This window comes from Oncorhynchus kisutch, linkage group LG7, assembly GCF_002021735.2.
Source record: "Oncorhynchus kisutch isolate 150728-3 linkage group LG7, Okis_V2, whole genome shotgun sequence".
In the NCBI taxonomy this organism is placed as follows: Eukaryota; Metazoa; Chordata; class Actinopteri; order Salmoniformes; family Salmonidae; genus Oncorhynchus; species Oncorhynchus kisutch.
Genome location: NC_034180.2, coordinates 56,191,579 through 56,217,463, shown reverse-complemented (window position 1 = coordinate 56,217,463; position 25,885 = coordinate 56,191,579). Strand labels below are relative to the sequence as shown.

The window sequence follows — 25,885 nt, the reverse complement described above, 5'->3', positions numbered from 1 at the left end:
TGTACTGTCTCTCCTGTGTGTCTGCCCCATACCCATCCTTCTCCCCCACTACAGACCTGTACTGTCTCTCTCCTGTGTGTCTGCCCCATACCCGTCCTTCTCCCCCACTACAGACCTGTACTGTCTCTCCTGTGTGTTCCAGTTCCAAAACTATTTGCCTTAACAGCAGTTCTACTTTCGATTACATTTTAGTTGTGAGTTTTTAAAAAACATTTTATTCAAGCATCATGATTCTATGCAGCTGCAAGGCCACAAATAGACCATTCAGCTTTATTTTGCACTTAGCAAAGATTGCAACTATTTGAACAACATGGAGAACAGAAGCTGTAGACCATGTTGATCCACACTCAAGTATAATTTGTTTGCGCTTTCATTGAAAATGAAACACAGAAATATCTCAGTAGGAAATCTGGAATCCTCCAACAAGGACTTCTGGAAAATAAAAAACATGTTGGGAAACCCTAGTTTCAGATGTTACGATCAGGAAAAGTATTGTACTGTTTCAGATGTATTGTTAATACCAGGCTATGTTCTGTACTGTTTCAGATGTATTGTTAATACCAGGCTATGTTCTGTACTGTTTCAGATGTATTGTTAATACCAGGCTATGTTCTGTACTGTTTCAGATGTATTGTTAATACCAGGCTATGTTCTGTACAGTTTCAGATGTATTGTTAATACCAGGCTAAGAACTGTCTGGGTGACACTGCTTCTCCAACACGCTTCGCCTTCCTTCCACTGTGCATTATTAAATCAACACAATTTATTATAGAGACAGAATAATGCATAGAAACATGATTTCTTAGAGCAACAAAACACTGCTTAGAAACATACTGGTACTTGACTCCCCTCTGCCTGTCTCTCTGCCCCTGTATGACCCCCCCATTCCCTGTGCTTGAGCTAAAGCATGCGTACTACTAATAATGCTGTCAGGTGTGTTACTAAAGGGATCTATAACATATCTACAGCATACAGTTGAAGTCGGAAGTTTACATACACTTAGGTTGGAGTCATTAACTCGTTTTTCAACCACTCCACAAATTTCCTGATAACAAACAAAGTTGTTTAGGACATGACAAGTAATTTTTCCAACAATTGTTTACAGACCGATTGTTTCACTTATAGTTCACTGTACCACAATTCTAGTGGGTCAGAAGTTTATATACACTAAGTTGATGTAACGGCGTTCTTCGTTTGTCGAAAGAGAGTCGGACCGAAATGCAGCGTGGTGGTTACTCATGTCTTTAATGAAGAAAAAAAGTGTCGATATATGAAATAACTATAAATACAAAACAACAAACGGAACGTGAAACCTAATACAGCCTATCTGGTGAAACTACACAGAGACAGGAACAATCACCCACGAACCTAATACAGCCTATCTGGTGAACACTACACAGAGACAGGAACAATCACCCACCAACCTAATACAGCCTATCTGGTGAACACTACACAGAGACAGGAACAATCACCCACCAACCTAATACAGCCTATCTGGTGAACACTACACAGAGACAGGAACAATCACCCACCAACCTAATACAGCCTATCTGGTGAACACTACACAGAGACAGGAACAATCACCCACCAACCTAATACAGCCTATCTGGTGAACACTACACAGAGACAGGAACAATCACCCACCAACCTAATACAGCCTATCTGGTGAACACTACACAGAGACAGGAACAATCACCCACCAACCTAATACAGCCTATCTGGTGAACACTACACAGAGACAGGAACAATCACCCACGAACCTAATACAGCCTATCTGGTGAACACTACACAGAGACAGGAACAATCACCCACCAACCTAATACAGCCTATCTGGTGAACACTACACAGAGACAGGAACAATCACCCACCAACCTAATACAGCCTATCTGGTGAAACTACACAGAGACAGGAACAATCACCCACGAAATACAAAGTGAAACTCAGGCTACCTAAATACGGTTCCCAATCAGAGGCAACGAGAATCACCTGACTGCTGATTGAGAACCACCTCAGGCAGCCAAGCCTATACAACACCCCTAATCAGCCACGATCCCAAATACTACAAACCCCAATACGAATTACAACAACATAAACCCCTGTCACACCCTGGCCTGACCAAATATATAACGAAAACACAAAACACTAAGACCAAGGCGTGACAGTTGACTGTGCCTTTAAATCAGCTTAGAAAATTCCAGAAAATTATGTATTGGCTTTAGAAGCTTCTGATAGGCTAATTGACATCATTTGAGTCAATTGAAGATGTATCTGTGGATGTATTTCAAGGCCTACCTTCAAACTCAGTGCCTCTTTGCTTGACATCATAGGAAAATCAAAAGAAATCAGCCAAGACCTCCACAAGTCTGGTTCATCCTTGGGAGCAATTTCCAAATGCCTGAAGGTACCACGTTCATCTGTACAAACAATAGTACGCAAGTATAAACACCATGGGACCATGCAGCCATCATACCGCTCAGGAAGGAGACGTGTTTGGTACTTTTGTGTGAAAAGTGCAAATCAATCCCAGAACAACAGCAAAGGACCTTGTGAAGATGCTGGAGGAAACGGGTACAAAGTATCTATATCCACAGTAAAATGAGTCCTATATCGACATAACCTGAATGGCCGCTCAGCAAGGAAGAAGCCGCTGCTCCAAAACCCTAATAAAAAAGCCAGGCTACGGTTTGCAACTGCACATGGGGACGAAGATCGTACTTTTTGGAGAAATGTCCTCTGGTCTGATGAAACAAAAATAGAACTGTTTGGCCATAATTACCATCGTTATGTTTGAAGGAAAAAGGGGGATGCTTGCAAGCCGAAGAACACCATCCCAACCGTGAAGCATGGGTGTGGCAGCATTATGTTGTGGGGGAGCTTTGCTGCAGGAGGGACTGGTTTAAGACATCAGTCAGGAAGATAAAGCTTGGTTGCAAATGGGTCTTCCAAATGGACAATGACCCCAAGCATACTTCCAAAGTTGTGGCAAAATGGCTTAAGGACAAGGAGGCCTACAAACCTGACTCAGTTACACCAGCTCTGTCAGGAGGAATGGGAAAAAAATTCACCCAAATTATTGTGGGAAGCTTGTGGAAGGCTACCTGAAACGTTTGACCCAAGCTAAACAATTTAAAGGCAATGCTACCAAAAACTAATTGAGTGTATGTAAACTTCTGACCCACTGGGAATGTGATGAAATAAATAAAAGCTGAATTAAATCATTCTCTCTACTATTATTATACTATCTCTCTACTATGACATTTCACATTCTTAAAATCAATTGGTGATGCTAACTAACCTAAGACAGGGAATTTTTACTCTGATTAAATGCCAGGAATTGTGAAAAACTGCAGAACAACACAATCCCATTGTGTTCGTACTAACAGGTTATGGGCAGAAACCCCATTGTGTTCATACTAACAGGTTATGGGCAGAAACCCCATTGTGTTCATACTAACAGGTTATGGGCAGAAACCCCATTGTGTTCGTACTAACAGGTTATGGGCAGAAACCCCATTGTGTGCATACTAACAGGTTATGGGCAGAAACCCCATTGTGTGCATACTAACAGGTTATGGGCAGAAACCCCATTGTGTTCATACTAACAGGTTATGGGCAGAAACCCCATTGTGTGCATACTAACAGGTTATGGGCAGAAACCCCATTGTGTGCATACTAACAGGCTATGGGCAGAAACCCCATTGTGTTCGTACTAACAGGTTATGGGCAGAAACCCCATTGTGTGCATACTAACAGGTTATGGGCAGAAACCCCATTGTGTGCATACTAACAGGTTATGGGCAGAAACCCCATTGTGTTCATACTAACAGGTTATGAGCAGAAACCCCATTGTGTTCATACTAACAGGTTATGAGCAGAAACCCCATTGTGTGCATACTAACAGGTTATGAGCAGAAACCCCATTGTGTTCATACTAACAGGTTATGGGCAGAAACCCCATTGTGTTCGTACTAACAGGTTATGAGCAGAAACCCCATTGTGTTCATACTAACAGGTTATGAGCAGAAACCCCATTGTGTGCATACTAACAGGTTATGAGCAGAAACCCCATTGTGTTCATACTAACAGGTTATGAGCAGAAACCCCATTGTGTTCGTACTAACAGGTTATGGGCAGAAACCCCATTGTGTGCATACTGAGGTTATGAGCAGAAACCCCATTATGTGCATACTAACAGGTTATGAGCAGAAACCCCATTGTGTGCATACTAACAGGTTATGAGCAGAAACCCCATTGTGTGCATACTAAGAGGTTATGAGCAGAAACCCCATTGTGTGCATACTGAGGTTATGAGCAGAAACCTCATTGTGTGCATACTGAGGTTATGAGCAGAAACCCCACTGTGTGCATACTAACAGGTTATGAGCAGAAACCCCATTGTGTGCATACTAACAGGTTATGAGCAGATGATGATTACCTGTGGAATGCCAAAAAGCCAAACCTTGAACCCTAATGAACATATGGAGGTTTGATTCACTGTAGTTATTGAATTATGAAGCCACTGTTGCTAAATGGGTTCCAGTCTGTTGAGCTGTCATTCCCTTTCCTTGTCATAGTGGAATGTCAGCACAAACGGACTGGATTTCTCCAGGCTAAACTGTTACAGCATTTCTAGATGTTCTTGCACTACCCTCCTCTTCAGAAGCGTAGAAATAGAATGGTCAGAACATACAGAGCCTTAAGAAGGTATTCAACCTTTGATCTTGATTTGGTAAGTGTTGAACCCGATTACAGCTGGGAGTCTTTGAGTCTCTAAAAGCTTTTCACACCTGGATTGTTCAGCATTTTGCTCATTATCCTTTTGAAAACTCTTCAAGCTCTGTCAAGTTGGTTGTCAAGTTGGTTGTTGATCATTGCTAGACAACCATTTAAGTCTTGTCATAGATTTCCAAGCTGATTTAAGTAAAATGTTTAACTTGGCCACTCAAGTACCTTCAATGTCGTCTTGGTAAGCAACTCTTGTAGATTTGGCCTTGTGTTTTAGGTTATTGTCCTGCTGAAAGGTGAATGAATCCCCCAGTGTCTGTTGGAAAGCAGACTGAACCAGGTTTTCCTCTAAGATTTTGCCTGTTTTAACTCTATTCTGTACATTTTTATCCTGAAAAACTCCCCAGTCCTTATCGATGACAAGCATACCCATAACATGATGCAGACACCACTTTGCTTGAAAATATAAAGAGTGGTACTCAGTGATGTGTTGGATTTTCCCCAAACGCTTTTTATTCAGAACAAAAGGTTTGTTTCTTTACCAATTTGTTTGCAGTATTACTTTAGTGCCTCATTGCAAACAGGATGCATGTTTGGAAATATGTTCTATTCTCTAGAGGCTTCCTTCTTTTCACTCTGTCAGTTAGGTTAGTATTGTGGAGTAACCACACTTGTTGATCCATCCTCAGTTTTCTCCTATCACAGCCATTAAACTCTGTAACTGTTTTAAAGTCACCATTGGCCTCATGGTGAAGTCCCTGAGTGGTTTCCTTCCTCTCTGGCAACTGAGTTAGGAAGGAAGCCTGTGTTTTTGTGGTGACTGGGTGTTTTGATATAATGAATAACTTCAGCAGGGATATTCAATGTCTGCTTTAAAAAATACATATCCTGCCTTTCTTTGCGAGTCATTAGAAAACCTCCCTGGTCTTTGTGGTTAAATCTGTGAAATGCACTGCTAGACTGAGGGACTTTACAGATAATTGTATGTGTGGGGTACAGAGATGAGGTAGTCATTCAACCATCATGTTAAACACTTACTGCACACGGAGTCCATCCATTGTGTGACTTGTTAAGCACATTTTGCATAATAAAGGGATTGAATACTTATTGTCTCAAAATACATTTCAGCTTTAAATGTGATATTAAATTGTTTAACAAAAATCTACAAACAAAAGGGGGTTGAATAGTTTCTGAAGGCCCTGTATTAATGGTTCGACTTCCTACCGATCCCTCTGCCTCACTGGGCTTCTTATTGACTCAAAATACATTTCAGCTTTTCTTTTGTAATTCATTTGTAAAAAACATTCTAAAACATGAATCTACTTTGACATTATGGAGTATTGTGTGTGTAGATCAGTGACACAATCTCAATTTAAACTATTTTAAATTCAGGCTTTAACACAACAGCATGTGAAATATGTCAAAGGGTGTGAATACTCTCTGAAGGCCCAGTATATGATGGTATGCAATGACACGCTGCATGACTTGTTCTTCCACCACACCTTGCTTACAATGACAACACGGCTTCTATTTTTGTCTGAATACAGAAGAGCTGACCGATCTTTAGAACATCTATTAGAGGTTTAGTTTTTTAGGCAGTTTTTTTTCTGACTGGGCCTTAGGGGCTTTTGTCATTGACGAGAGGGACTGGGATGAAATTTAAATTGTCGTAAATTTAAACTTCACAGATCTTCATTGTAAAGGGTTTTAAACACTCAATGTTGGTTTGTGGTGGCTAGGTCACATGGTCAATGGGTGACATTTAAAAGAAAAGGCTTTTTAAGAAAATCCAAAGGGTATGTGATGTATGTCCCTACCGCGTGAACAATCCAATGTTGGTTTGTGGTGGCTAGGTCACATGGTCAATGAGCTATATGGATGGAAGTGATTTTTCACAAATAAACTCAGCAAAAAAAGAAACGTCCCTTTTTCAGGATCTTGTCTTACAAAGATCATTCGCAAAAATCCAAATAACTTCACAGATCTTCATTATAATGGGTTTAAACACTGTTTCCCATGCTTGTTCAACGAACCATAAACAATTAATGAACATGCACCTGTGGAACGGTTGTTAAGACACTAACAGCTTACAGACGGTAGGCAATTAAGGTCACAGTTATGAAAACTTAGGACACTAAAGGGGCCTTTCTACTGACTATGAAAAACACCAAAAGAAAGATGCCCAGGGTCCCTGCTCGTCTGCGTGAACGTGCCTTAGGCATGCTGCAAGGAGGCATGAGGACTGCAGATGTGGCCAGGGCAATAAATTGCAATGTCCGTACTGTGAGACGCCTAAGACAGCGCTACAGGGAGACAGGATGGACAGCTGATCGCCCTCGCAATGGTGTGCTGACCATTGTTCACTCGTCTTGGAATACCAGATGGTCAAATGCCGACCCTTCTAACCTCCCGAGAGAGTTTTCATCTGTTATCATGACTGCTGTATATATTCCACCTCAGGACAAGAAAAACAACAAGCTGGCACTTAACAAACTGTACAAGGCTGTAAACAAGCAGGAAAACATTAGTGCTGAGCGATTTAACCGACATGTTCACATCTGTAATCATTAAGTGCTTTGAAAGGTTGCTTATGACACATCAACTTCATCATCCCAGATAGCCTATTGCTCTCCACACTGCCTTCACCCACTTAGATAAGATGAATACCTATGTGAGAATGCTGTTCATTGACTATAGCTCGGTGTTCAACACCATAGTCCCCTCCAAGCTCGTCACCAAGCTTGACCCTGGGACTGAACACCTCCCTCTGCAACTAGATCCTAGACTTCCTGATGGGCTGACCACAAGGGTAGAGAACATCACCTCCTCCACACTGACCCTCAACACAGGGGCCCCACAGGGGTGCGTGCTTAGTCCCCTCCTGTACTCCCTGCTCACCCACAACTCCGTGGCCACGCATGACTCCAACACCATCAAATTTACCGACGACACGACGGTGGTAGGCCTGACCACTGGTGACGATGGGACAGCCTACAGGAAGGTTCGGTGACCTGTCAGTAAGACCAAGGAGCTGATCGTGGACTACAGGAAAGGAAGGCGAGTACGTCGGGCTGCATTGGAGCTGGTCGAGAGCTTCAAGTTCCTTGGTGTCGAAATCACTAAGGACTTAAAATGGTCCACACACACGCAAACAGTTGTGAAAAAGACGCACCAGCACCTCTTCCCCCCTCAGGTGGAAATGCTTCTTCATGCTGACTCTATACACACGCTAATATACCATCTTAATTTACGCTGCTGCTACTCTGTTTATCTATCCTGATGCCTAGTCACCTTACCCCTATACTTATCTAACCCTGCCACTCCATTATCCATTGGAAATATGGCACTGACTCTGGACCTGACCCTGGACAACACTCTATGGTTTACTTTCTCATGTTCTTTTTTCTCGTCTGTTTTTGTTCGACTTGACTTTTTTGTGTGTTTTATTGATTGTTCGTGAAAGAAAGGCATTTCATTGTACTTGTACGTAACAAACTTGAAACATGAGAAGTATATTTTTAGGGAGGCTATGTGTCAGAGGTGTATTTCTGGTGGGGTAATTCTCTTTACCAGTCATAATCCTGTGTCCTGGCTGTCAGCCAGTCATATTAGAGCAGATGATACTTTCCCATGAGTCATTCTGTATGTCACTGAGTTTAACTGTATCACACCAGTGTATTAGGTATACCACCCCGTTAACACAGAAATGGTTCGCATACACACAGTGAGTCACGTGACTTGCTACATGAAACAGGCAGACAGCCATCCAGGTTCGATTGAACGTTAGAATGGTGCAAAACAAGTTACCTAAGCGAATATGAGCGTGGTATGATCGTCGGTGCCAGGCGTGCCTGTTCCAGTATCTCAGAAATATCCGACAAAAGAAAATAATTCCAGTCAGCGGCAGTCCTGTGGGCGATGAGAGGTCAAAAGAGAATGGCAAGAATTTTGCAAGCTAACATGTGGGCTACAAACAGGCAAATAATGGCATCTCGGAACGCACAACTTGTACAGATGGGCTATTGCAGCAGGTGACCACCCCGGGTTCCACTCTTATCATCTAAAAACAAGAAGAATTGGCTCCAGGGGGGTTCACCAACAATTGAGCAGTGGATAAACCTGGTCCAACGAATCCCGGCTCCTGTTGCATCATGCTGATGAAGGATTTGGCATAAACAGCATGAGTCCATGGCCCCATCCCGCCTGGTGTCAATGGTGGCGGTGGTGTAATGGTTTGGGGAATGTTTTCCTGGCACACGTTAGATTTCTTTAAACCAATTGAACAATGAAGAATTCGGGCCATTCTGGAGACAGAGGGGTCCAACCCTGTACTAGATAGGTGTACCTAATAATAAACTGGGTACATCTAGCTGGTTTTTGTATGCATCGGCAGGGCGGAACAGCAGCGTTGGGCTCAAGGAGGTAGTGTGTGTCTTTTTGTTAACAACAGCTGGTGAACGATCTCTAATATTAAGGAAGTCTTGAGGTTCTGTTCTCCTGAGTTAGAATACCTCATGATAAGCTGTAGACCATACTATTACCAAGAGAGTTTTCATCTATATTCTTCGTAGGTGTCTATTTACCACTAAGACCGCACTCAATGAGCTGTATAGGGCCATAAGCAAACAGGAAAATGCTCATCAGAGGCCAGGGATTTTAATGCAGGGAAACTGAAATCAGTTTAACTCATTTCTACCAGCATGTCACGTGCAATTAGAGGCGAAAAAACTCCAAACGCATACAAAGCTCTTCCTCGCCCTCCATTTGGCAAATCTGACCATAACTCTATCCTCCTGATTCCTGCTTACATGCAAAAACTCAAACAGGAAGTACCAGTGACATGCTCAACACGAAACTGGTCCGATGAAGCAGAAGCAAAGTACAGGACTGTTTCTCTAGCGCAGACTGGAATATATTCCAGGATTCATGGCATTGAGGAGTACACCACCTCTGTCATCTGCTTCATCAATGACTGCATCGACGACGTCGTCCCTACAGTGACCATACGTACATATCCCAACCAGAAGCCATGGATTACAGGCAGCATCCGCACTGAGCTAAAGGCGAGAGCTGCAGCTTTCAAGGAGTGGGAGACTAATCCGAACGCTTATAAGAAGTCCCGTATGCCCTCAGACTAATTATTAAGACTGAATGCTAAATGCCTTCTATGCTCACTCAAGCAACACTGAACAATGCATGAGAGCACCAGCTGTTCCGGACGACTGTGATCACGCTCTCTGTAGTCGACATGAGTAAGACTTTAAACAGGTCAACGTTCACAAGGCTGCGGGGCCAGACGGACTACCAGGACGTGTACTGCGAGCATGCGCTGACCAACTGGCAAGTGTCTTCACTGACATTTTCAACCTCTTCTTGACCCAGTCTGTAATACCTACATGTTTCAAGCAGACCACCATAGTCCCTGTACACAAGAACGTCAAGGTAATCTGTCTAATTGACTATCGCCCCGTAGCACTCACATCTGCAGCCATTAAAAGCTTTTGAAAGGCTGGTCATTGCTCACATCAACACCGTCATCCTGGATCCACTCCCAACAGATGACTCAATCACCATCACACTCCACACTGCCCTTTCCTTTCTTTCCCACCTAGACAAAAGTAACACCTATGTGAGAATACTGTTCATTGACTACAGCTCAGCGTTCAACACCATAGTATCCTCCAAGCTCATCACCAAGCTTAGGACCCTGGGACTGAACACCTTCCTCTGCAACTGGATCCTGGACTTCCTGACGGGCCCGACCCCAGGTGGTGAGTGCTTAGTCCCCTCCTGTGTACTCCCTGTTTACCCACGACTGCTTGGTGCACGTCTCCCAACAACATCATTACGTTTTCCAATGACACGACAGTGGTGGGCCTGATCACCGACTACTATAAGAAAGCTTATAGGGAGGAGGTCGGCGACCTGGCCGGGTGGTGCCAGAACAACAATGGAGCTGATCGCGGACAACAGGAAAGAGAGGGCCGAGCACACCCCCCTCTACATCGACGGGGCTGTATTGGAGCAGGTTAAGAGCTTTGTGTTCCTCGGTGTCCACATCACTAAGGATCTATCATGGTTCACACACACCAATAATGTCGTTAAGAGTGCACAACAACACCACTTTCCCCCTCAGGAGGCTGAAAATATTTGGCATGGGCCCTCAGATCCTCAAAAGGTTCTACAGCTGCACCATTGAGAGCATATTGACTGTTTGTATCACCGCTTGGTACGGAAACTGCTTGGCATCCTACCGCAAGGCGCTACAGAGGGTAGTGCGTACGGCCCCAGTACATCACTGGTGCTGAGCTCCCTGCCATCCAGGACCTCTAGACCAGGCGGTGTCAAGGAAAAACCTTTCAAATGTTCTAGGACTCCAGCCAGCCAACTTCTCTCTGCAACCGCACAGCAAACAGTAGCAGTTTTGTCACACAACATAATGCCACAGATGTCTCATGTTTTGAGGGAGCGTGCAATTGGCATGCTGACTGCAGGAATGTCCACCAGAGCTGTTGCCAGAGAATTTCATGTTCATTTCTACCATAAGCCGCCTCCAAAGTCATTTTTGAGAATTTGTACGTCCATCTGGACTCACAACCGCAGACCACGTGTAACCACCCAGGACCTCCACATCCGGCTTCTTCACCTGCGGTATAATCTGAGACAAGCCACCCGGACAGCTGATGAAACTGAGAAGTATTTCTGTCTGTAATAAAGCCCTTTTGTGGGGAAAAACTAAATCTGATTTGCTGAGATAGCTGCCAAGTGGGTGGGCCTGGCTCCCATGGTTGCGCCCCTACCCAGTCATGTGAAATCCATAGATTAGGCCATCATTAATTTATTTCAATTGAAATTGTTGCCTATTGCGTTTATATTTTTGTTCCATATAGTTAGTTCTGGTAGCTATTAATTAAATAGTTAACCAATCTGCATTTTTGCACAAACTTTTTACCTCATCACATACACTGCTGATACTGTTTATCTGTCACTTTATACCTAGTTATACAGTATTTACCTCAATCACCTCGTACCCCTGCACCTTGACACTGTTACCCTGTGTATATAGCCATGTTATTACCTCGTACCCCTGCACCTTGACTCTGGTACCCTGTGTATATAGCCATGTTATTACCTCGTACCCCTGCACCTTGACTCTGTTACCTTGTGCATATAGCCATGTTATTACCTCGTACCCTGTGTATATAGCCATGTTATTACCTCGTACCCTGTGTATATAGCCATGTTATTACCTCGTACCCCTGCACCTTGACTCTGTTACCCTGTGTATATAGCCATGTTATTACCTCGTACCCCTGCACCTTGACTCTGTTACCCTGTGTATATAGCCATGTTATTACCTCGTACCCCTGCACCTTGACTCTGTTACCCTGTGTATATAGCCATGTTATCACCTCATACCCCTGCACATTGACTCTGGTACCCTGTGTATATAGCCATGTTATCACCTCGTTCCCCTGCACATTGACTCAGTACTGGTACCCTGTGTATATAGCCATGTTATTACCTCGTACCCCTGCACATCGACTCAGTACTGGTACCCTGTGTGTAGAGCCATGTTATCATTGACAGTACTGGTACTCTGTGTGTAGAGCCATGTTATCATTGACAGTACTGGTACTCTGTGTGTAGAGCCATGTTATCATTGACTCAGTACTGGTACTCTGTGTATAGAGCCATGTTATCATTGACTCAGTACAGGTACTCTGTGTATAGAGCCATGTTATCATTGACTCAGTACTGGTACTCTGTGTATAGAGCCATGTTATCATTGACTCAGTACAGGTACTCTGTGTATAGAGCCATGTTATCATTGACTCTGTACTGGTACTCTGTGTATAGAGCCATGTTATCATTGACTCAGTACTGGTACTCTGTGCATAGAGCCATGTTATCATTGACTCAGTACTGGTACTCTGTGTATAGAGCCATGTTATCATTGACTCAGTACTGGTACTCTGTGTATAGAGCCATGTTATCATTGACTCAGTACTGGTACTCTGTGTATAGAGCCATGTTATCATTGACTCAGTACTGGTACTCTGTGTATAGAGCCATGTTATCATTGACTCAGTACTGGTACTCTGTGTATAGAGCCATGTTATCATTGACTCAGTACTGGTACTCTGTATAGAGCCATGTTATCATTGACTCAGTACTGGTACTCTGTGTATAGAGCCATGTTATCATTGACTCAGTACTAGTACTCTGTGTATAGAGCCATGTTATCATTGACTCAGTACTAGTACTCTGTATAGAGCCATATTATCATTGACTCAGTACTAGTACTCTGTGTATAGAGCCATGTTATCATTGACTCAGCACTGGTACTCTGTGTATAGAGCCATGTTATCATTGACTCAGTACTAGTACTCTGTGTATAGAGCCATGTTATCATTGACTCAGTACTGGTACTCTGTGTATAGAGCCATGTTATCATTGACTCAGTACTGGTACTCTGTGTATAGAGCCATGTTATCATTGACTCAGTACTAGTACTCTGTGTATAGAGCCATGTTATCATTGACTCAGTACTGGTACTCTGTGTATAGAGCCATGTTATCATTGACTAAGTACTGGTACTCTGTGTATAGAGCCATGTTATCATTGACTCAGTACTTGTACTCTGTGTATAGAGCCATGTTATCATTGACTCAGTACTGGTACTCTGTGTATAGAGCCATGTTATCATTGACTCAGTACTGGTACTCTGTGTATAGAGCCATGTTATCATTGACTCAGTACTAGTACTCTGTGTATAGAGCCATGTTATCATTGACTCAGTACTGGTACTCTGTGTATAGAGCCATGTTATCATTGACTCAGTACTGGTACTCTGTGTATAGAGCCATGTTATCATTGACTCAGTACTGGTACTCTGTGTATAGAGCCATGTTATCATTGACTCAGTACTGGTACTCTGTGTATAGAGCCATGTTATCATTGACTCAGTACTGGTACTCTGTGTATAGAGCCATGTTATCATTGACTCAGTACTGGTACTCTGTGTATAGAGCCATGTTATCATTGACTCAGTACTGGTACTCTGTGTATAGAGCCATGTTATCATTGACTCAGTACTGGTACTCTGTGTATAGAGCCATGTTATCATTGACTCAGTACTGGTACTCTGTGTATAGAGCCATGTTATCATTGACTCAGTACTAGTACTCTGTGTATAGAGCCATGTTATCATTGACTCAGTACTGGTACTCTGTGTATAGAGCCATGTTATCATTGACTCAGTACTGGTACTCTGTGTATAGAGCCATGTTATCATTGACTCAGTACTGGTACTCTGTGTATAGAGCCATGTTATCATTGACTCAGTACTGGTACTCTGTGTATAGAGCCATGTTATCATTGACTCAGTACTGGTACTCTGTGTATAGAGCCATGTTATCATTGACTCAGTACTGGTACTCTGTGTATAGAGCCATGTTATCATTGACTCAGTACTGGTACTCTGTGTATAGAGCCATGTTATCATTGACTCAGTACTAGTACTCTGTGTATAGAGCCATGTTATCATTGACTCAGTACTGGTACTCTGTGTATAGAGCCATGTTATCATTGACTCAGTACTGGTACTCTGTGTATAGAGCCATGTTATCATTGACTCAGTACTGGTACTCTGTGTATAGAGCCATGTTATCATTGACTCAGTACTGGTACTCTGTGTATAGAGCCATGTTATCGTTGACTCAGTACTGGTACTCTGTGTATAGAGCCATGTTATCATTGACTCAGTACTGGTACTCTGTGTATAGAGCCATGTTATCATTGACTCAGTACAGGTACTCTGTGTATAGAGCCATGTTATCATTGACTCAGTACTGGTACTCTGTGTATAGAGCCATGTTATCGTTGACTCAGTACTGGTACTCTGTGTATAGAGCCATGTTATCATTGACTCAGTACTGGTACTCTGTGTATAGAGCCATGTTATCATTGACTCAGTACTGGTACTCTGTGTATAGAGCCATGTTATCATTGACTCAGTACTGGTACTCTGTGTATAGAGCCATGTTATCATTGACTCAGTACTGGTACTCTGTGTATAGAGCCATGTTATCATTGACTCAGTACTGGTACTCTGTGTATAGAGCCATGTTATCGTTGACTCAGTACTGGTACTCTGTGTATAGAGCCATGTTATCGTTGACTCAGTACAGGTACTCTGTGTATAGAGCCATGTTATCATTGACTCAGTACTGGTACTCTGTGTATAGAGCCATGTTATCGTTGACTCTGTACTGGTACTCTGTGTATAGAGCCATGTTATCATTGACTCAGTACTGGTACTCTGTGTATAGAGCCATGTTATCATTGACTCAGCACTGGTACTCTGTGTATAGAGCCATGTTATCATTGACTCAGTACTGGTACTCTGTGTATAGAGCCATGTTATCATTGACTCAGTACTGGTACTCTGTGTATAGAGCCATGTTATCGTTGACTCAGTACTGGTACTCTGTGTATAGAGCCATGTTATCGTTGACTCAGTACTGGTACTCTGTGTATAGACCCATGTTATCATTGACTCAGTACTGGTACTCTGTGTATAGAGCCATGTTATCGTTGACTCAGTACTGGTACTCTGTGTATAGAGCCATGTTATCGTTGACTCAGTACTAGTACTCTGTGTATAGAGCCATGTTATCATTGACTCAGTACTGGTACTCTGTGTATAGAGCCATGTTATCGTTGACTCAGTACTAGTACTCTGTGTATAGAGCCATGTTATCATTGACTCAGTACTGGTACTCTGTGTATAGAGCCATGTTATCATTGACTCAGTACTGGTACTCTGTGTATAGAGCCATGTTATCGTTGACTCAGTACTAGTACTCTGTGTATAGAGCCATGTTATCGTTGACTCAGTACTAGTACTCTGTGTATAGAGCCATGTTATCGTTGACTCAGTACTGGTACTCTGTGTATAGAGCCATGTTATCATTGACTCAGTACTAGTACTCTGTGTATAGAGCCATGTTATCATTGACTCAGTACTGGTACTCTGTGTATAGAGCCATGTTATCATTGACTCAGTACAGGTACTCTGTGTATAGAGCCATGTTATCATTGACTCAGTTCTAGTACTCTGTGTATAGAGCCATGTTATCATTGACTCAGTACTGGTACTCTGTGTATAGAGCCATGTTATCATTGACTCAGTACTGGTACTCTGTGTATAGAGCCATGTTATCATTGACTCAGTACTGGTACTCTGTGTATAGAGCCATGTTATCATTGACTCAGTACTGGTACTCTGTGTATAGAGCCATGTTATCATTGACTCAGTACTAGTACTCTGTGTATAGAGCCATGTTATCATTGACTCATTACTAGTACTCTGTGTATAGAGCCATGTTATCATTGACTCAGTACTGGTACTCTGTGTATAGAGCCATGTTATCATTGACTCAGTACTGGTACTCTGTGTATAGAGCCATGTTATCATTGACTCAGTACTGGTACTCTGTGTATAGAGCCATGTTATCATTGACTCAGTACTAGTACTCTGTGTATAGAGCCATGTTATCATTGACTCAGTACTGGTACTCTGTGTATAGAGCCATGTTATCATTGACTCAGTACTGGTACTCTGTGTATAGAGCCATGTTATCATTGAATCAGTACTGGTACTCTGTGTATAGAGCCATGTTATCATTGACTCAGTACTGGTACTCTGTGTATAGAGCCATGTTATCATTGACTCAGTACTGGTACTCTGTGTATAGAGCCATGTTATCATTGACTCAGTACTGGTACTCTGTGTATAGAGCCATGTTATCATTGACTCAGTTCTAGTACTCTGTGTATAGAGCCATGTTATCATTGACTCAGTACTGGTACTCTGTGTATAGAGCCATGTTATCATTGACTCAGTACAGGTACTCTGTGTATAGAGCCATGTTATCATTGACTCAGTACTGGTACTCTGTGTATAGAGCCATGTTATCATTGACTCAGTACTGGTACTCTGTGTATAGAGCCATGTTATCATTGACTCAGTACAGGTACTCTGTGTATAGAGCCATGTTATCATTGACTCAGTACTGGTACTCTGTGTATAGAGCCATGTTATCATTGACTCAGCACTGGTACTCTGTGTATAGAGCCATGTTATCATTGACTCAGTACTGGTACTCTGTGTATAGAGCCATGTTATCATTGACTCAGTACTGGTACTCTGTGTATAGAGCCATGTTATCATTGACTCAGTACTAGTACTCTGTGTATAGAGCCATGTTATCATTGACTCAGTACTAGTACTCTGTATAGAGCCATATTATCATTGACTCAGTACTGGTACTCTGTGTATAGAGCCATGTTATCATTGACTCAGTACTGGTACTCTGTGTATAGAGCCATGTTATCATTGACTCAGTACTAGTACTCTGTGTATAGAGCCATGTTATCATTGACTCAGTACTAGTACTCTGTGTATAGAGCCATGTTATCATTGACTCAGTACTAGTACTCTGTGTATAGAGCCATGTTATCATTGACTCAGTACTGGTACTCTGTGTATAGAGCCATGTTATCATTGACTCAGTACTGGTACTCTGTGTATAGAGCCATGTTATCATTGACTCAGTACTGGTACTCTGTGTATAGAGCCATGTTATCATTGACTCAGTACTGGTACTCTGTGTATAGAGCCATGTTATCATTGACTCAGTACTAGTACTCTGTGTATAGAGCCATGTTATCGTTATTCATTGTGTATTTATAATTACATGCTTTACTTTTCTATTATTTCTCTATTTTCTTTCTCTCTACTTTTTTGGGAAGGGCCCGGGCGTAAGCATTTCACTGCTAGTCCACACCTAGCATCTAATTTAAGTGGTTCAGATCTACCTGCCAATTACTATAACACTAGCTAATAGCAGTTGGTCTGGTTTCAACAGCAGCATATCTACACAATGAATGTAAGAATTTCCCATGAGTCATTCAGTACCTGACACAGTTCAAGGCTACTGCCTGTTTTAGAGCTACTGCCTGTTTTAGAGCTACTGCCTGTTTTAGAGCTACTGCCTGTTTTAGAGCTACTGCCTGTTTTAGAGCTACTGCCTGTTTTAGAGCTACTGCCTGTTTTAAAGCTACTGCCTGTTTTAGAGCTACTGCCTGTTTTAGAGCTACTGCCTGTTTTAGAGCTACTGCCTGTTTTGGAGCTACTGCCTGTTTTAGAGCTACTGCCCGTTTTAAAGCTACTGCCTGTTTTAGAGCTACTGCCTGTTTTAGAGCTACTGCCTGTTTTAGAGCTACTGCCTGTTTTAGAGCTACTGCCTGTTTTGGAGCTACTGCCTGTTTTAGAGCTACTGCCCGTTTTAAAGCTACTGCCTTTTTTAGAGCTACTGCCTGTTTTAAAGCTACTGCCTGTTTTGGAGCTACTGCCTGTTTTAGAGCTACTGCCCCTTTTTAAAGCTACTGCCTGTTTTAAAGCTACTGCCTGTTTTAGAGCTACTGCCTGTTTTAAAGCTACTGCCTGTTTTAGAGCTACTGCCTGTTTTAAAGCTACTGCCTGTTTTAGAGCTACTGCCTGTTTTAAAGCTACTGCCTGTTTTAGAGCTACTGCCTGTTTTAGAGCTACTGCCTGTTTTAGAGCTACGACCTGTAGCTGTTTTTAAAACTCTATATTTTATTAGCAGCAGCCTATATATGAATGGTTAAGTCGTCTCCTGTTTGAAGCTACTACCTTTTTGGGGATGTTTTCAGCAGCACAGCGGCATGTCTATGAATGGCCTGCCAATGACGGTGACCGTCTTATGCTGTTTTGACATGGCCATTGTATCAAGGCCAGCCAGTAGCCACTCATTGTTAGTGTTTTCCTGGTGGTTGTTTTGCCAGGGTTTAGAAGATGATGTGTCCCAAATGGCACCTTATTCTCTATTTAGTGCCCTTCACTACTTTTGTTTTTACCAGAGCCCTATGTAGGGAATAGGGTGCCATTTGGGACGCACAATATGTCTGGGTGAGGAAAACAGGTCTGATAACAATAACAAGGTGCCAGAATGTATCATGGGAGATCTGAACACACACACACACTGGAGCTTGGTTTCGGGGTGTGTGTGTAGTCCCTCCCTGGACGTGAGGCCAGATTAACCTCATTCAGATGAACAATAGGTTAATTCAGTCTCTCCTCGGTCTCACCTGACACCTTTATGTCTCCAGCTCAAGGAAACAGTCCATTAATCCACTCGATTGGAGTCAATTGGGGTATTTGTTTGCATAGTTATGCCATTGTTTTAAGACCAGATTGTAGAATAATAGTGAAGACATCAAAACTATGAAATAACACACATGGAATCATGTAGTAGCCAAAACAGTGTTGAACAAATCTAAATATATTTTATATTTGAGATTCTTCAAAGTAGCCACCCTTTGCCTTGTTGACAACTTTGCAAACTCTAGGAATTCTCTCAACCAGCTTCATGAGGTATTATCAGGTGTGCCTTAATGAGGACCGTCACAGGAAATGAAGACCCAGAGTTACCTCTGCTGCAGAGCCTCAGAAATTGCAACCCAAATTAATGCTTCACAGAGTTCAAGTAACAGACACATCTCAACATCAACTGTTCAGAGGAGACTGCGTGAATCAGGCCTTCATGGTCGAATTGCTGCAAAGAAACCACTACTAAAGGACATCAATAATAAGAGACTTGCTTGGGCCAAGAAACACGAGCAATGGACATTAGACCGGTGGAAATCTGTCCTTTTTCGTCTGATGAGAACAAATTTGAGATTTTCGGTTCCAATTGCCGTGTATTTGTGAGACGCAGAGTAGGTGAACGGATGATCTCTGCATGTGTGGTTCCCACCGTGAACCATGGAGGAGGAGGTGTGATGGGTGCTTTGTGGGACTATCATTTGTTTTTCAACAGGATAATCACGCAACACATCTCCAGGCTGTGAAAGGGATATTGGACCAGAAGGAGAGTGATGGAGTGCTGCATCAGATGACCTTGTCTCCACAATCACCCGACCTCAACCCAATAGAGATGGTTTGGGATGACCGCAGAGTGAAGAAAAAGCAGCCAACAAGTGCTCAGCATGTGGGAACTCCTTCAAGACTGTTAGAAAAGCATTCCAGGTGAATCTGGTTGAGAGAATGCTGAGACTGTGCAAAGCTGTCATCAAGGCAAAGAGTGGCTACTTTAAACAATCTAAAATATATTTGGATTTGTTTAATACTTTCCTGGTTACTACATGTTTCCATATGTGTTAGTTCACAGTTTTGATGTCTTCAATATTATTCTAGTAATAAATCAAGAAAAAAACCTTGAATGAGTAGGTTTGTCCAAACTTTTGACTGGTATTGTATGTTTAGAAATCTCTTTTGCGATCTCTACCTTGCTCATTAATCTATATATGATCCAGTCTGAAGTGATCTTGTTCTTGTCCCTGTCTCTGTTCCAGGTGGTACAAGCTGAACTCCAAGACTGGGAAGAAGGAGAAGGAGCGAGGGGACATTCAGGTGACGGTGCAGTTCACCAAGAACAACCTGACAGCCAGCATGTACGACCTCTCCCTGGGTAAGGACAAGCCCCGGTCCACCTTCGGCAAGATCAAGGACCGCATCAAGGGCAAGAAGAGGAGCAGCAAGGACTCTGATGAAGACTCCGCCTCCACTATTGGGGGCGGCTACGGCCCCGTTTCCCGCATGAGGAACCGGTTGCCGAGCGATGGCGGCGGGGAGGAAGACTACGAGGACGATGAAGGGGGGGAGGGGCGGAGGAGTAAGATGAGGAACTTCTTCCTGCGAGGGAAACTGAGGAAGTCGTCCGATACGAGGTCGAGCACGTCGCTAGGGTCGGAGAGTAGTGAGTCGTCGTCGAGGGGAGGGAGTCTCAGTCCCACCGCTGGGATCTCTGTAGTGGTGTCTGACCTGTCTAACTCGCCTAGCAACAGCAGCAACTTCACAGCAGACAGCCCTGGTGAGAGGAAAACATATATATACCTAGTTACAGTGGAATATAATAAGAGTACATGGCCATTAAGGCCAGATAGTTCTTCAAGATGTTCAAATGTTTATAGATGACCAGCAGGATCAAATAATAATCAGTGGTTGTAGAGGGTGCAACAGGTCAGTACCTCAGGAGTAAATGTCCTTAGGCTTATCATAGCCGAGCATTCGCGAGGTAGAGAGAGAGAGACTCAGTCAAAAAAGCAGGTCCTGGACAAGGTAGCACGTCCGGTGAACAGGTCAGGGTTCTATAGCCGCAGACAGAACAGTTGAAACTAGAGCACCAGCACGACCAGGTGGACTGGAGACAGCAAGGAGTCATCAGGCCAGGTAGTGCTGAGGCATGGTCCTCAGGTCCTCCGGGAGGGAGAGAGTTGTGAGAGACCGCTGTAGAGCTCATCAGTCCCCCTAACTGGTAGGGGGCCAGAGGCAATTTCTCGATGCCAACACATCTTTCTAGCTAATTTACACGCTGAAGCTATGTTGTGCTTGGTGACCTCTGACTGTTTCATCCTAACATCGTTGGTGCCAACGTGGATAACAATATTCCTAAACTCTACACTCTGCAGTTTTAGCCAGCACTCTCTTCAGATTAGCCTTAACGTCGGTAGCCCTGCCCCCTGGTAAACAGTGTATGATCGCTGGATGATTCGTTTTAAGTCTAATACTGCGGGTAATGGAGTCGCCAATGACTAGGGTTTTCAATTTGTCAGAGCTAATGGTGGGAGGCTTCGGCGGCTCAGACCCAATAACGGGAGAACCGGTTTAAAGTTTGTCGCTCTTCCCCACCAGCCTCCACTGAGAGATAGATACTCTACCACCATCTACCACCCCACTACCACATCCCCCATCTACCACCACACTACCACCATCTACCACTCCACCACCATCTACCACCATCTACCACTCCACCACCATCTACCACCATCTACCACCCCACTACCCCATCCACCATCTACCACCCCACTACCACCATCTACCACTCTACCACCATCTACCACCCCACTACCCCATCCCCCATCTACCACCATCTACCACTCCACCACCATCTACCACCACTCTACCACCATCTACCACTCTACCACCATCTACCACCCCACTACCCCATCCACCATCTACCACCCCACTACCACCATCTACCACTCTACCACCATCTACCACCCCACTACCCCATCCCCCATCTACCACCACACTACCACCATCTACCACTCTACCACCATCTACCACCCCACTACCCCATCCCCCATCTACTACCACCATCTACCACTCCACCACCATCTACCAACCCACCCCACTACCACCATCTACCACTCTACCACCATCTACCACCCCACTACCCTCATCCACCATCTACCACCCCACTACCACCATCTACCACCCCACTACCCCATCTACCACCCCACTACCCCATCTACCACCCCAACTACCCCATCTACCACTCCACTACCACCCCACTACACCATCCGACCATCTACCACCCCACTATCACCATCTACCACCCCACTACCCCATCTACCACCCCACTACCCCATCCACCATCTACCACCCCACTACCACCATCTACCACTCTACCACCATCTACCACCCCACTACCCCATCCCCCATCTACCACCACACTACCACCATCTACCACCCCACTACCCCATCTACCACCCCACTACCCCATCCACCATCTACCACCCCACTACCACCATCTACCACTCTACCACCATCTACCACCCCACTACCCCATCCCCCATCTACCACCACACTACCACCATCTACCACTCTACCACCATCTACCACCCCACTACCCCATCCCCCATATACTACCACCATCTACCACACCACCACCATCTACCACCCCACTACCACCATCTACCACTCTACCACCATCTACCACCCCACTACCCTCATCCACCATCTACCACCCCACTACCACCATCTACCACTCCACCACCATCTACCACCACTCTACCACCATCTACCACTCTACCACCATCTACCACCCCACTACCCCATCCACCATCTACCACCCCACTACCACCATCTACCACTCTACCACCATCTACCACCCTACTACCCCATCCCCCATCTACCACCACACTACCACCATCTACCACTCTACCACCATCTACCACCCCACTACCCCATCCCCCATCTACTACCACCATCTACCACTCCACCACCATCTACCAACCCACCCCACTACCACCATCTACCACTCTACCACCATCTACCACCCCACTACCCTCATCCACCATCTACCACCCCACTACCACCATCTACCACCCCACTACCACCATCTACCAACCCACTACCACCATATTCTACTCCACTACCACACCACTTCCCCATCCCCCATCTACCACCCCACTACCCCCATCCACGACCCCATTAGCACCATCTACCACCCCAGTACCACCATATTCTACTCTACCACCCCACTACCCCATCCCCCATCTACCACCCCACTATCACCATCTACCACCCCACTACCCCATCTACCACCCCACTACCCCATCTACCACCCCAACTACCCCATCTACCACTCCACTACCACCCCACTACACCATCCGACCATCTACCACCCCACTATCACCATCTACAACCCCACTACCCCATCTACCACCCCACTACCCCATCCACCATCTACCACCCCTCTACCACCATCTACCACTCTACCACCATCTACCACCCCACTACCCCATCCCCCATCTACCACCACACTACCACCATCTACCACCCCACTACCCCATCTACCACCCCACTACCCCATCCACCATCTACCACCCCACTACCACCATCTACCACTCTACCACCATCTACCACCCCACTACCCCATCCCCCATCTACCACCACACTACCACCATCTACCACTCTACCACCATCTACCACCCCACTACCCCATCCCCCATATACTACCACCATCTACCACACCACCACCATCTACCACCCCACTACCACCATCTACCACTCTACCACCATCTACCACCCCACTACCCTCATCCACCATCTACCACCCCACTACCACCATCTACCACCCCACTACCACCATCTACCAACCCACTACCACCATCTTCTACTCCACTACCACACCACTTCCCCATCCCCCATCTACCACCCCACTACCCCCATCCACGACCCCATTAGCACCATCTACCACCCCAGTACCACCATATTCTACTCTACCACCCCACTACCCCATCCCCCATCTACCACCCCACTATCACCATCTACCACCCCACTACCCCATCTACCACCCCACTACCCCATCCACCATCTACTACCACCATCTACCACACCACCACCATCTACCACCCCACTACCACCATCTACCACTCTACCACCATCTACCACCCCACTACCCCATCCCCCATCTACCACCACACTACCACCATCTACCACTCTACCACCATCTACCACCCCACTACCCCATCCCCCATCTACTACCACCATCTACCACACCACCACCATCTACCACCCCACTACCACCATCTACCACTCTACCACCATCTACCACCCCACTACCCTCATCCACCATCTACCACCCCACTACCACCATCTACCACCCCCACTACCACCATCTACCAACCCACTACCACCATCTTCTACTCCACTACCACACCACTTCCCCATCCCCCATCTACCACCCCACTACCCCCATCCACGACCCCATTAGCACCATCTACCACCCCAGTACCACCATATTCTACTCTACCACCCCACTACCCCATCCCCCATCTACCACCCCACTATCACCATCTACCACCCCACTACCCCATCTACCACCCACTACCCCATCTACCACCCCAACTACCCCATCTACCACTCCACTACCACCCCACTACACCATCCGACCATCTACCACCCTACTACCCCATCTACCATCCCACTACCACCCCACTACACCATCCCCCATCTACCACCCCACTACCCCATCTACCACCCCACTACCACCCCACTACCCCAAATACCACCCCACTACCACCCCACTACCCCATCTACCACCCCACTACCCCATCTACCATCCCACTACCACCCCACTACCCTATCTACCACCCAACTGCCCCATCTACCACCCCACTACCACCCACTACCCTATCTACCACCCCACTACCCCATCTACCACCCCACTACCCCATCCCCCATCTACCACTCCACTACTACCCCATCCCCCATCTACCACCCCACTACCCCATCTACCACCTCACTACCCCATCCCACTACACCATCCCCCATCTACCACCCCACTATCCCATCTACCACCCCACTACCACCCCACTACCCCATCTACCACCCCACTACCACATCTACCACCCCACTACCACCCCACTACCCCATCTACCACCCCACTACCACCCCACTACCCCATCTACCACCCCACTACCCCATCCCCCATCTACCACTCCACTACCATCCCACTACCCCATCCCCCATCTACCACCCCAATACCCCATCTACCACCCCACTACCCCATCTACCACCCCACTTCCACTCCACTACCACCCCACTACCCCATCCCCCATCTACCACCTCACTACCCCATCCCCATCTACCACCCCAATACCCCATCTACCACCCCATCCCCCGTCTAACACTCCACTACCACCCCATTACCCCATCTACCACCCCACTTCCACTCCACTTCCACTCCACTATCCCATCCCCATCTACCACCCCACTACCCCATCCCCATCTACCACCCCAATACCCCATCTACCACCCCATCCCCCGTCTACCACCCCACTTCCACTCCACTACCACTCCACTATCCCATCCCCCATCTACCACCTCACTACCCCATCCCCATCTACCACCCCAATACCCCATCTACCACCCCACTTCCACTCCACTACCACTCCACTATCCCATCTACCACCCCACTTCCACTCCACTACCACTCCACTATCCCATCTACCACCCCACTTCCACTCCACTACCACTCCACTATCCCATCTACCACCCCACTTCCACTCCACTACCACTCCACTATCCCATCTACCACCCCACTTCCACTCCACTACCACTCCACTATCCCATCCCCATCTACCACCCCACTTCCACTCCACTACCACTCCACTATCCCATCTACCACCCCACTTCCACTCCACTACCACTCCACTATCCCATCTACCACCCCACTTCCACTCCACTACCACTCCACTATCCCATCTACCACCCCACTTC

At 45.4% G+C, this 25,885-nt stretch overlaps 2 protein-coding genes across 8 annotated transcripts in view; both read left to right on the top strand.

Moving 5' to 3' along the window:
* The window catches only part of LOC109882006 (attractin), a 715,620-nt gene that overhangs the window by 361,316 nt on the left and 328,419 nt on the right, over window positions 1-25,885 (top strand). The window lies entirely within an intron of this gene.
* Window positions 1-25,885, top strand: part of rab11fip5a (RAB11 family interacting protein 5a (class I)) — a 93,707-nt gene that overhangs the window by 28,441 nt on the left and 39,381 nt on the right. For all 3 annotated transcript variants that reach the window (XM_031829400.1, XM_031829399.1, XM_031829401.1), the window contains exon 2: window positions 20,170-20,687. In XM_031829400.1, the coding sequence (XP_031685260.1) occupies window positions 20,170-20,687 (518 nt within the window). The remainder of the gene's footprint in view (window positions 1-20,169; window positions 20,688-25,885) is intronic.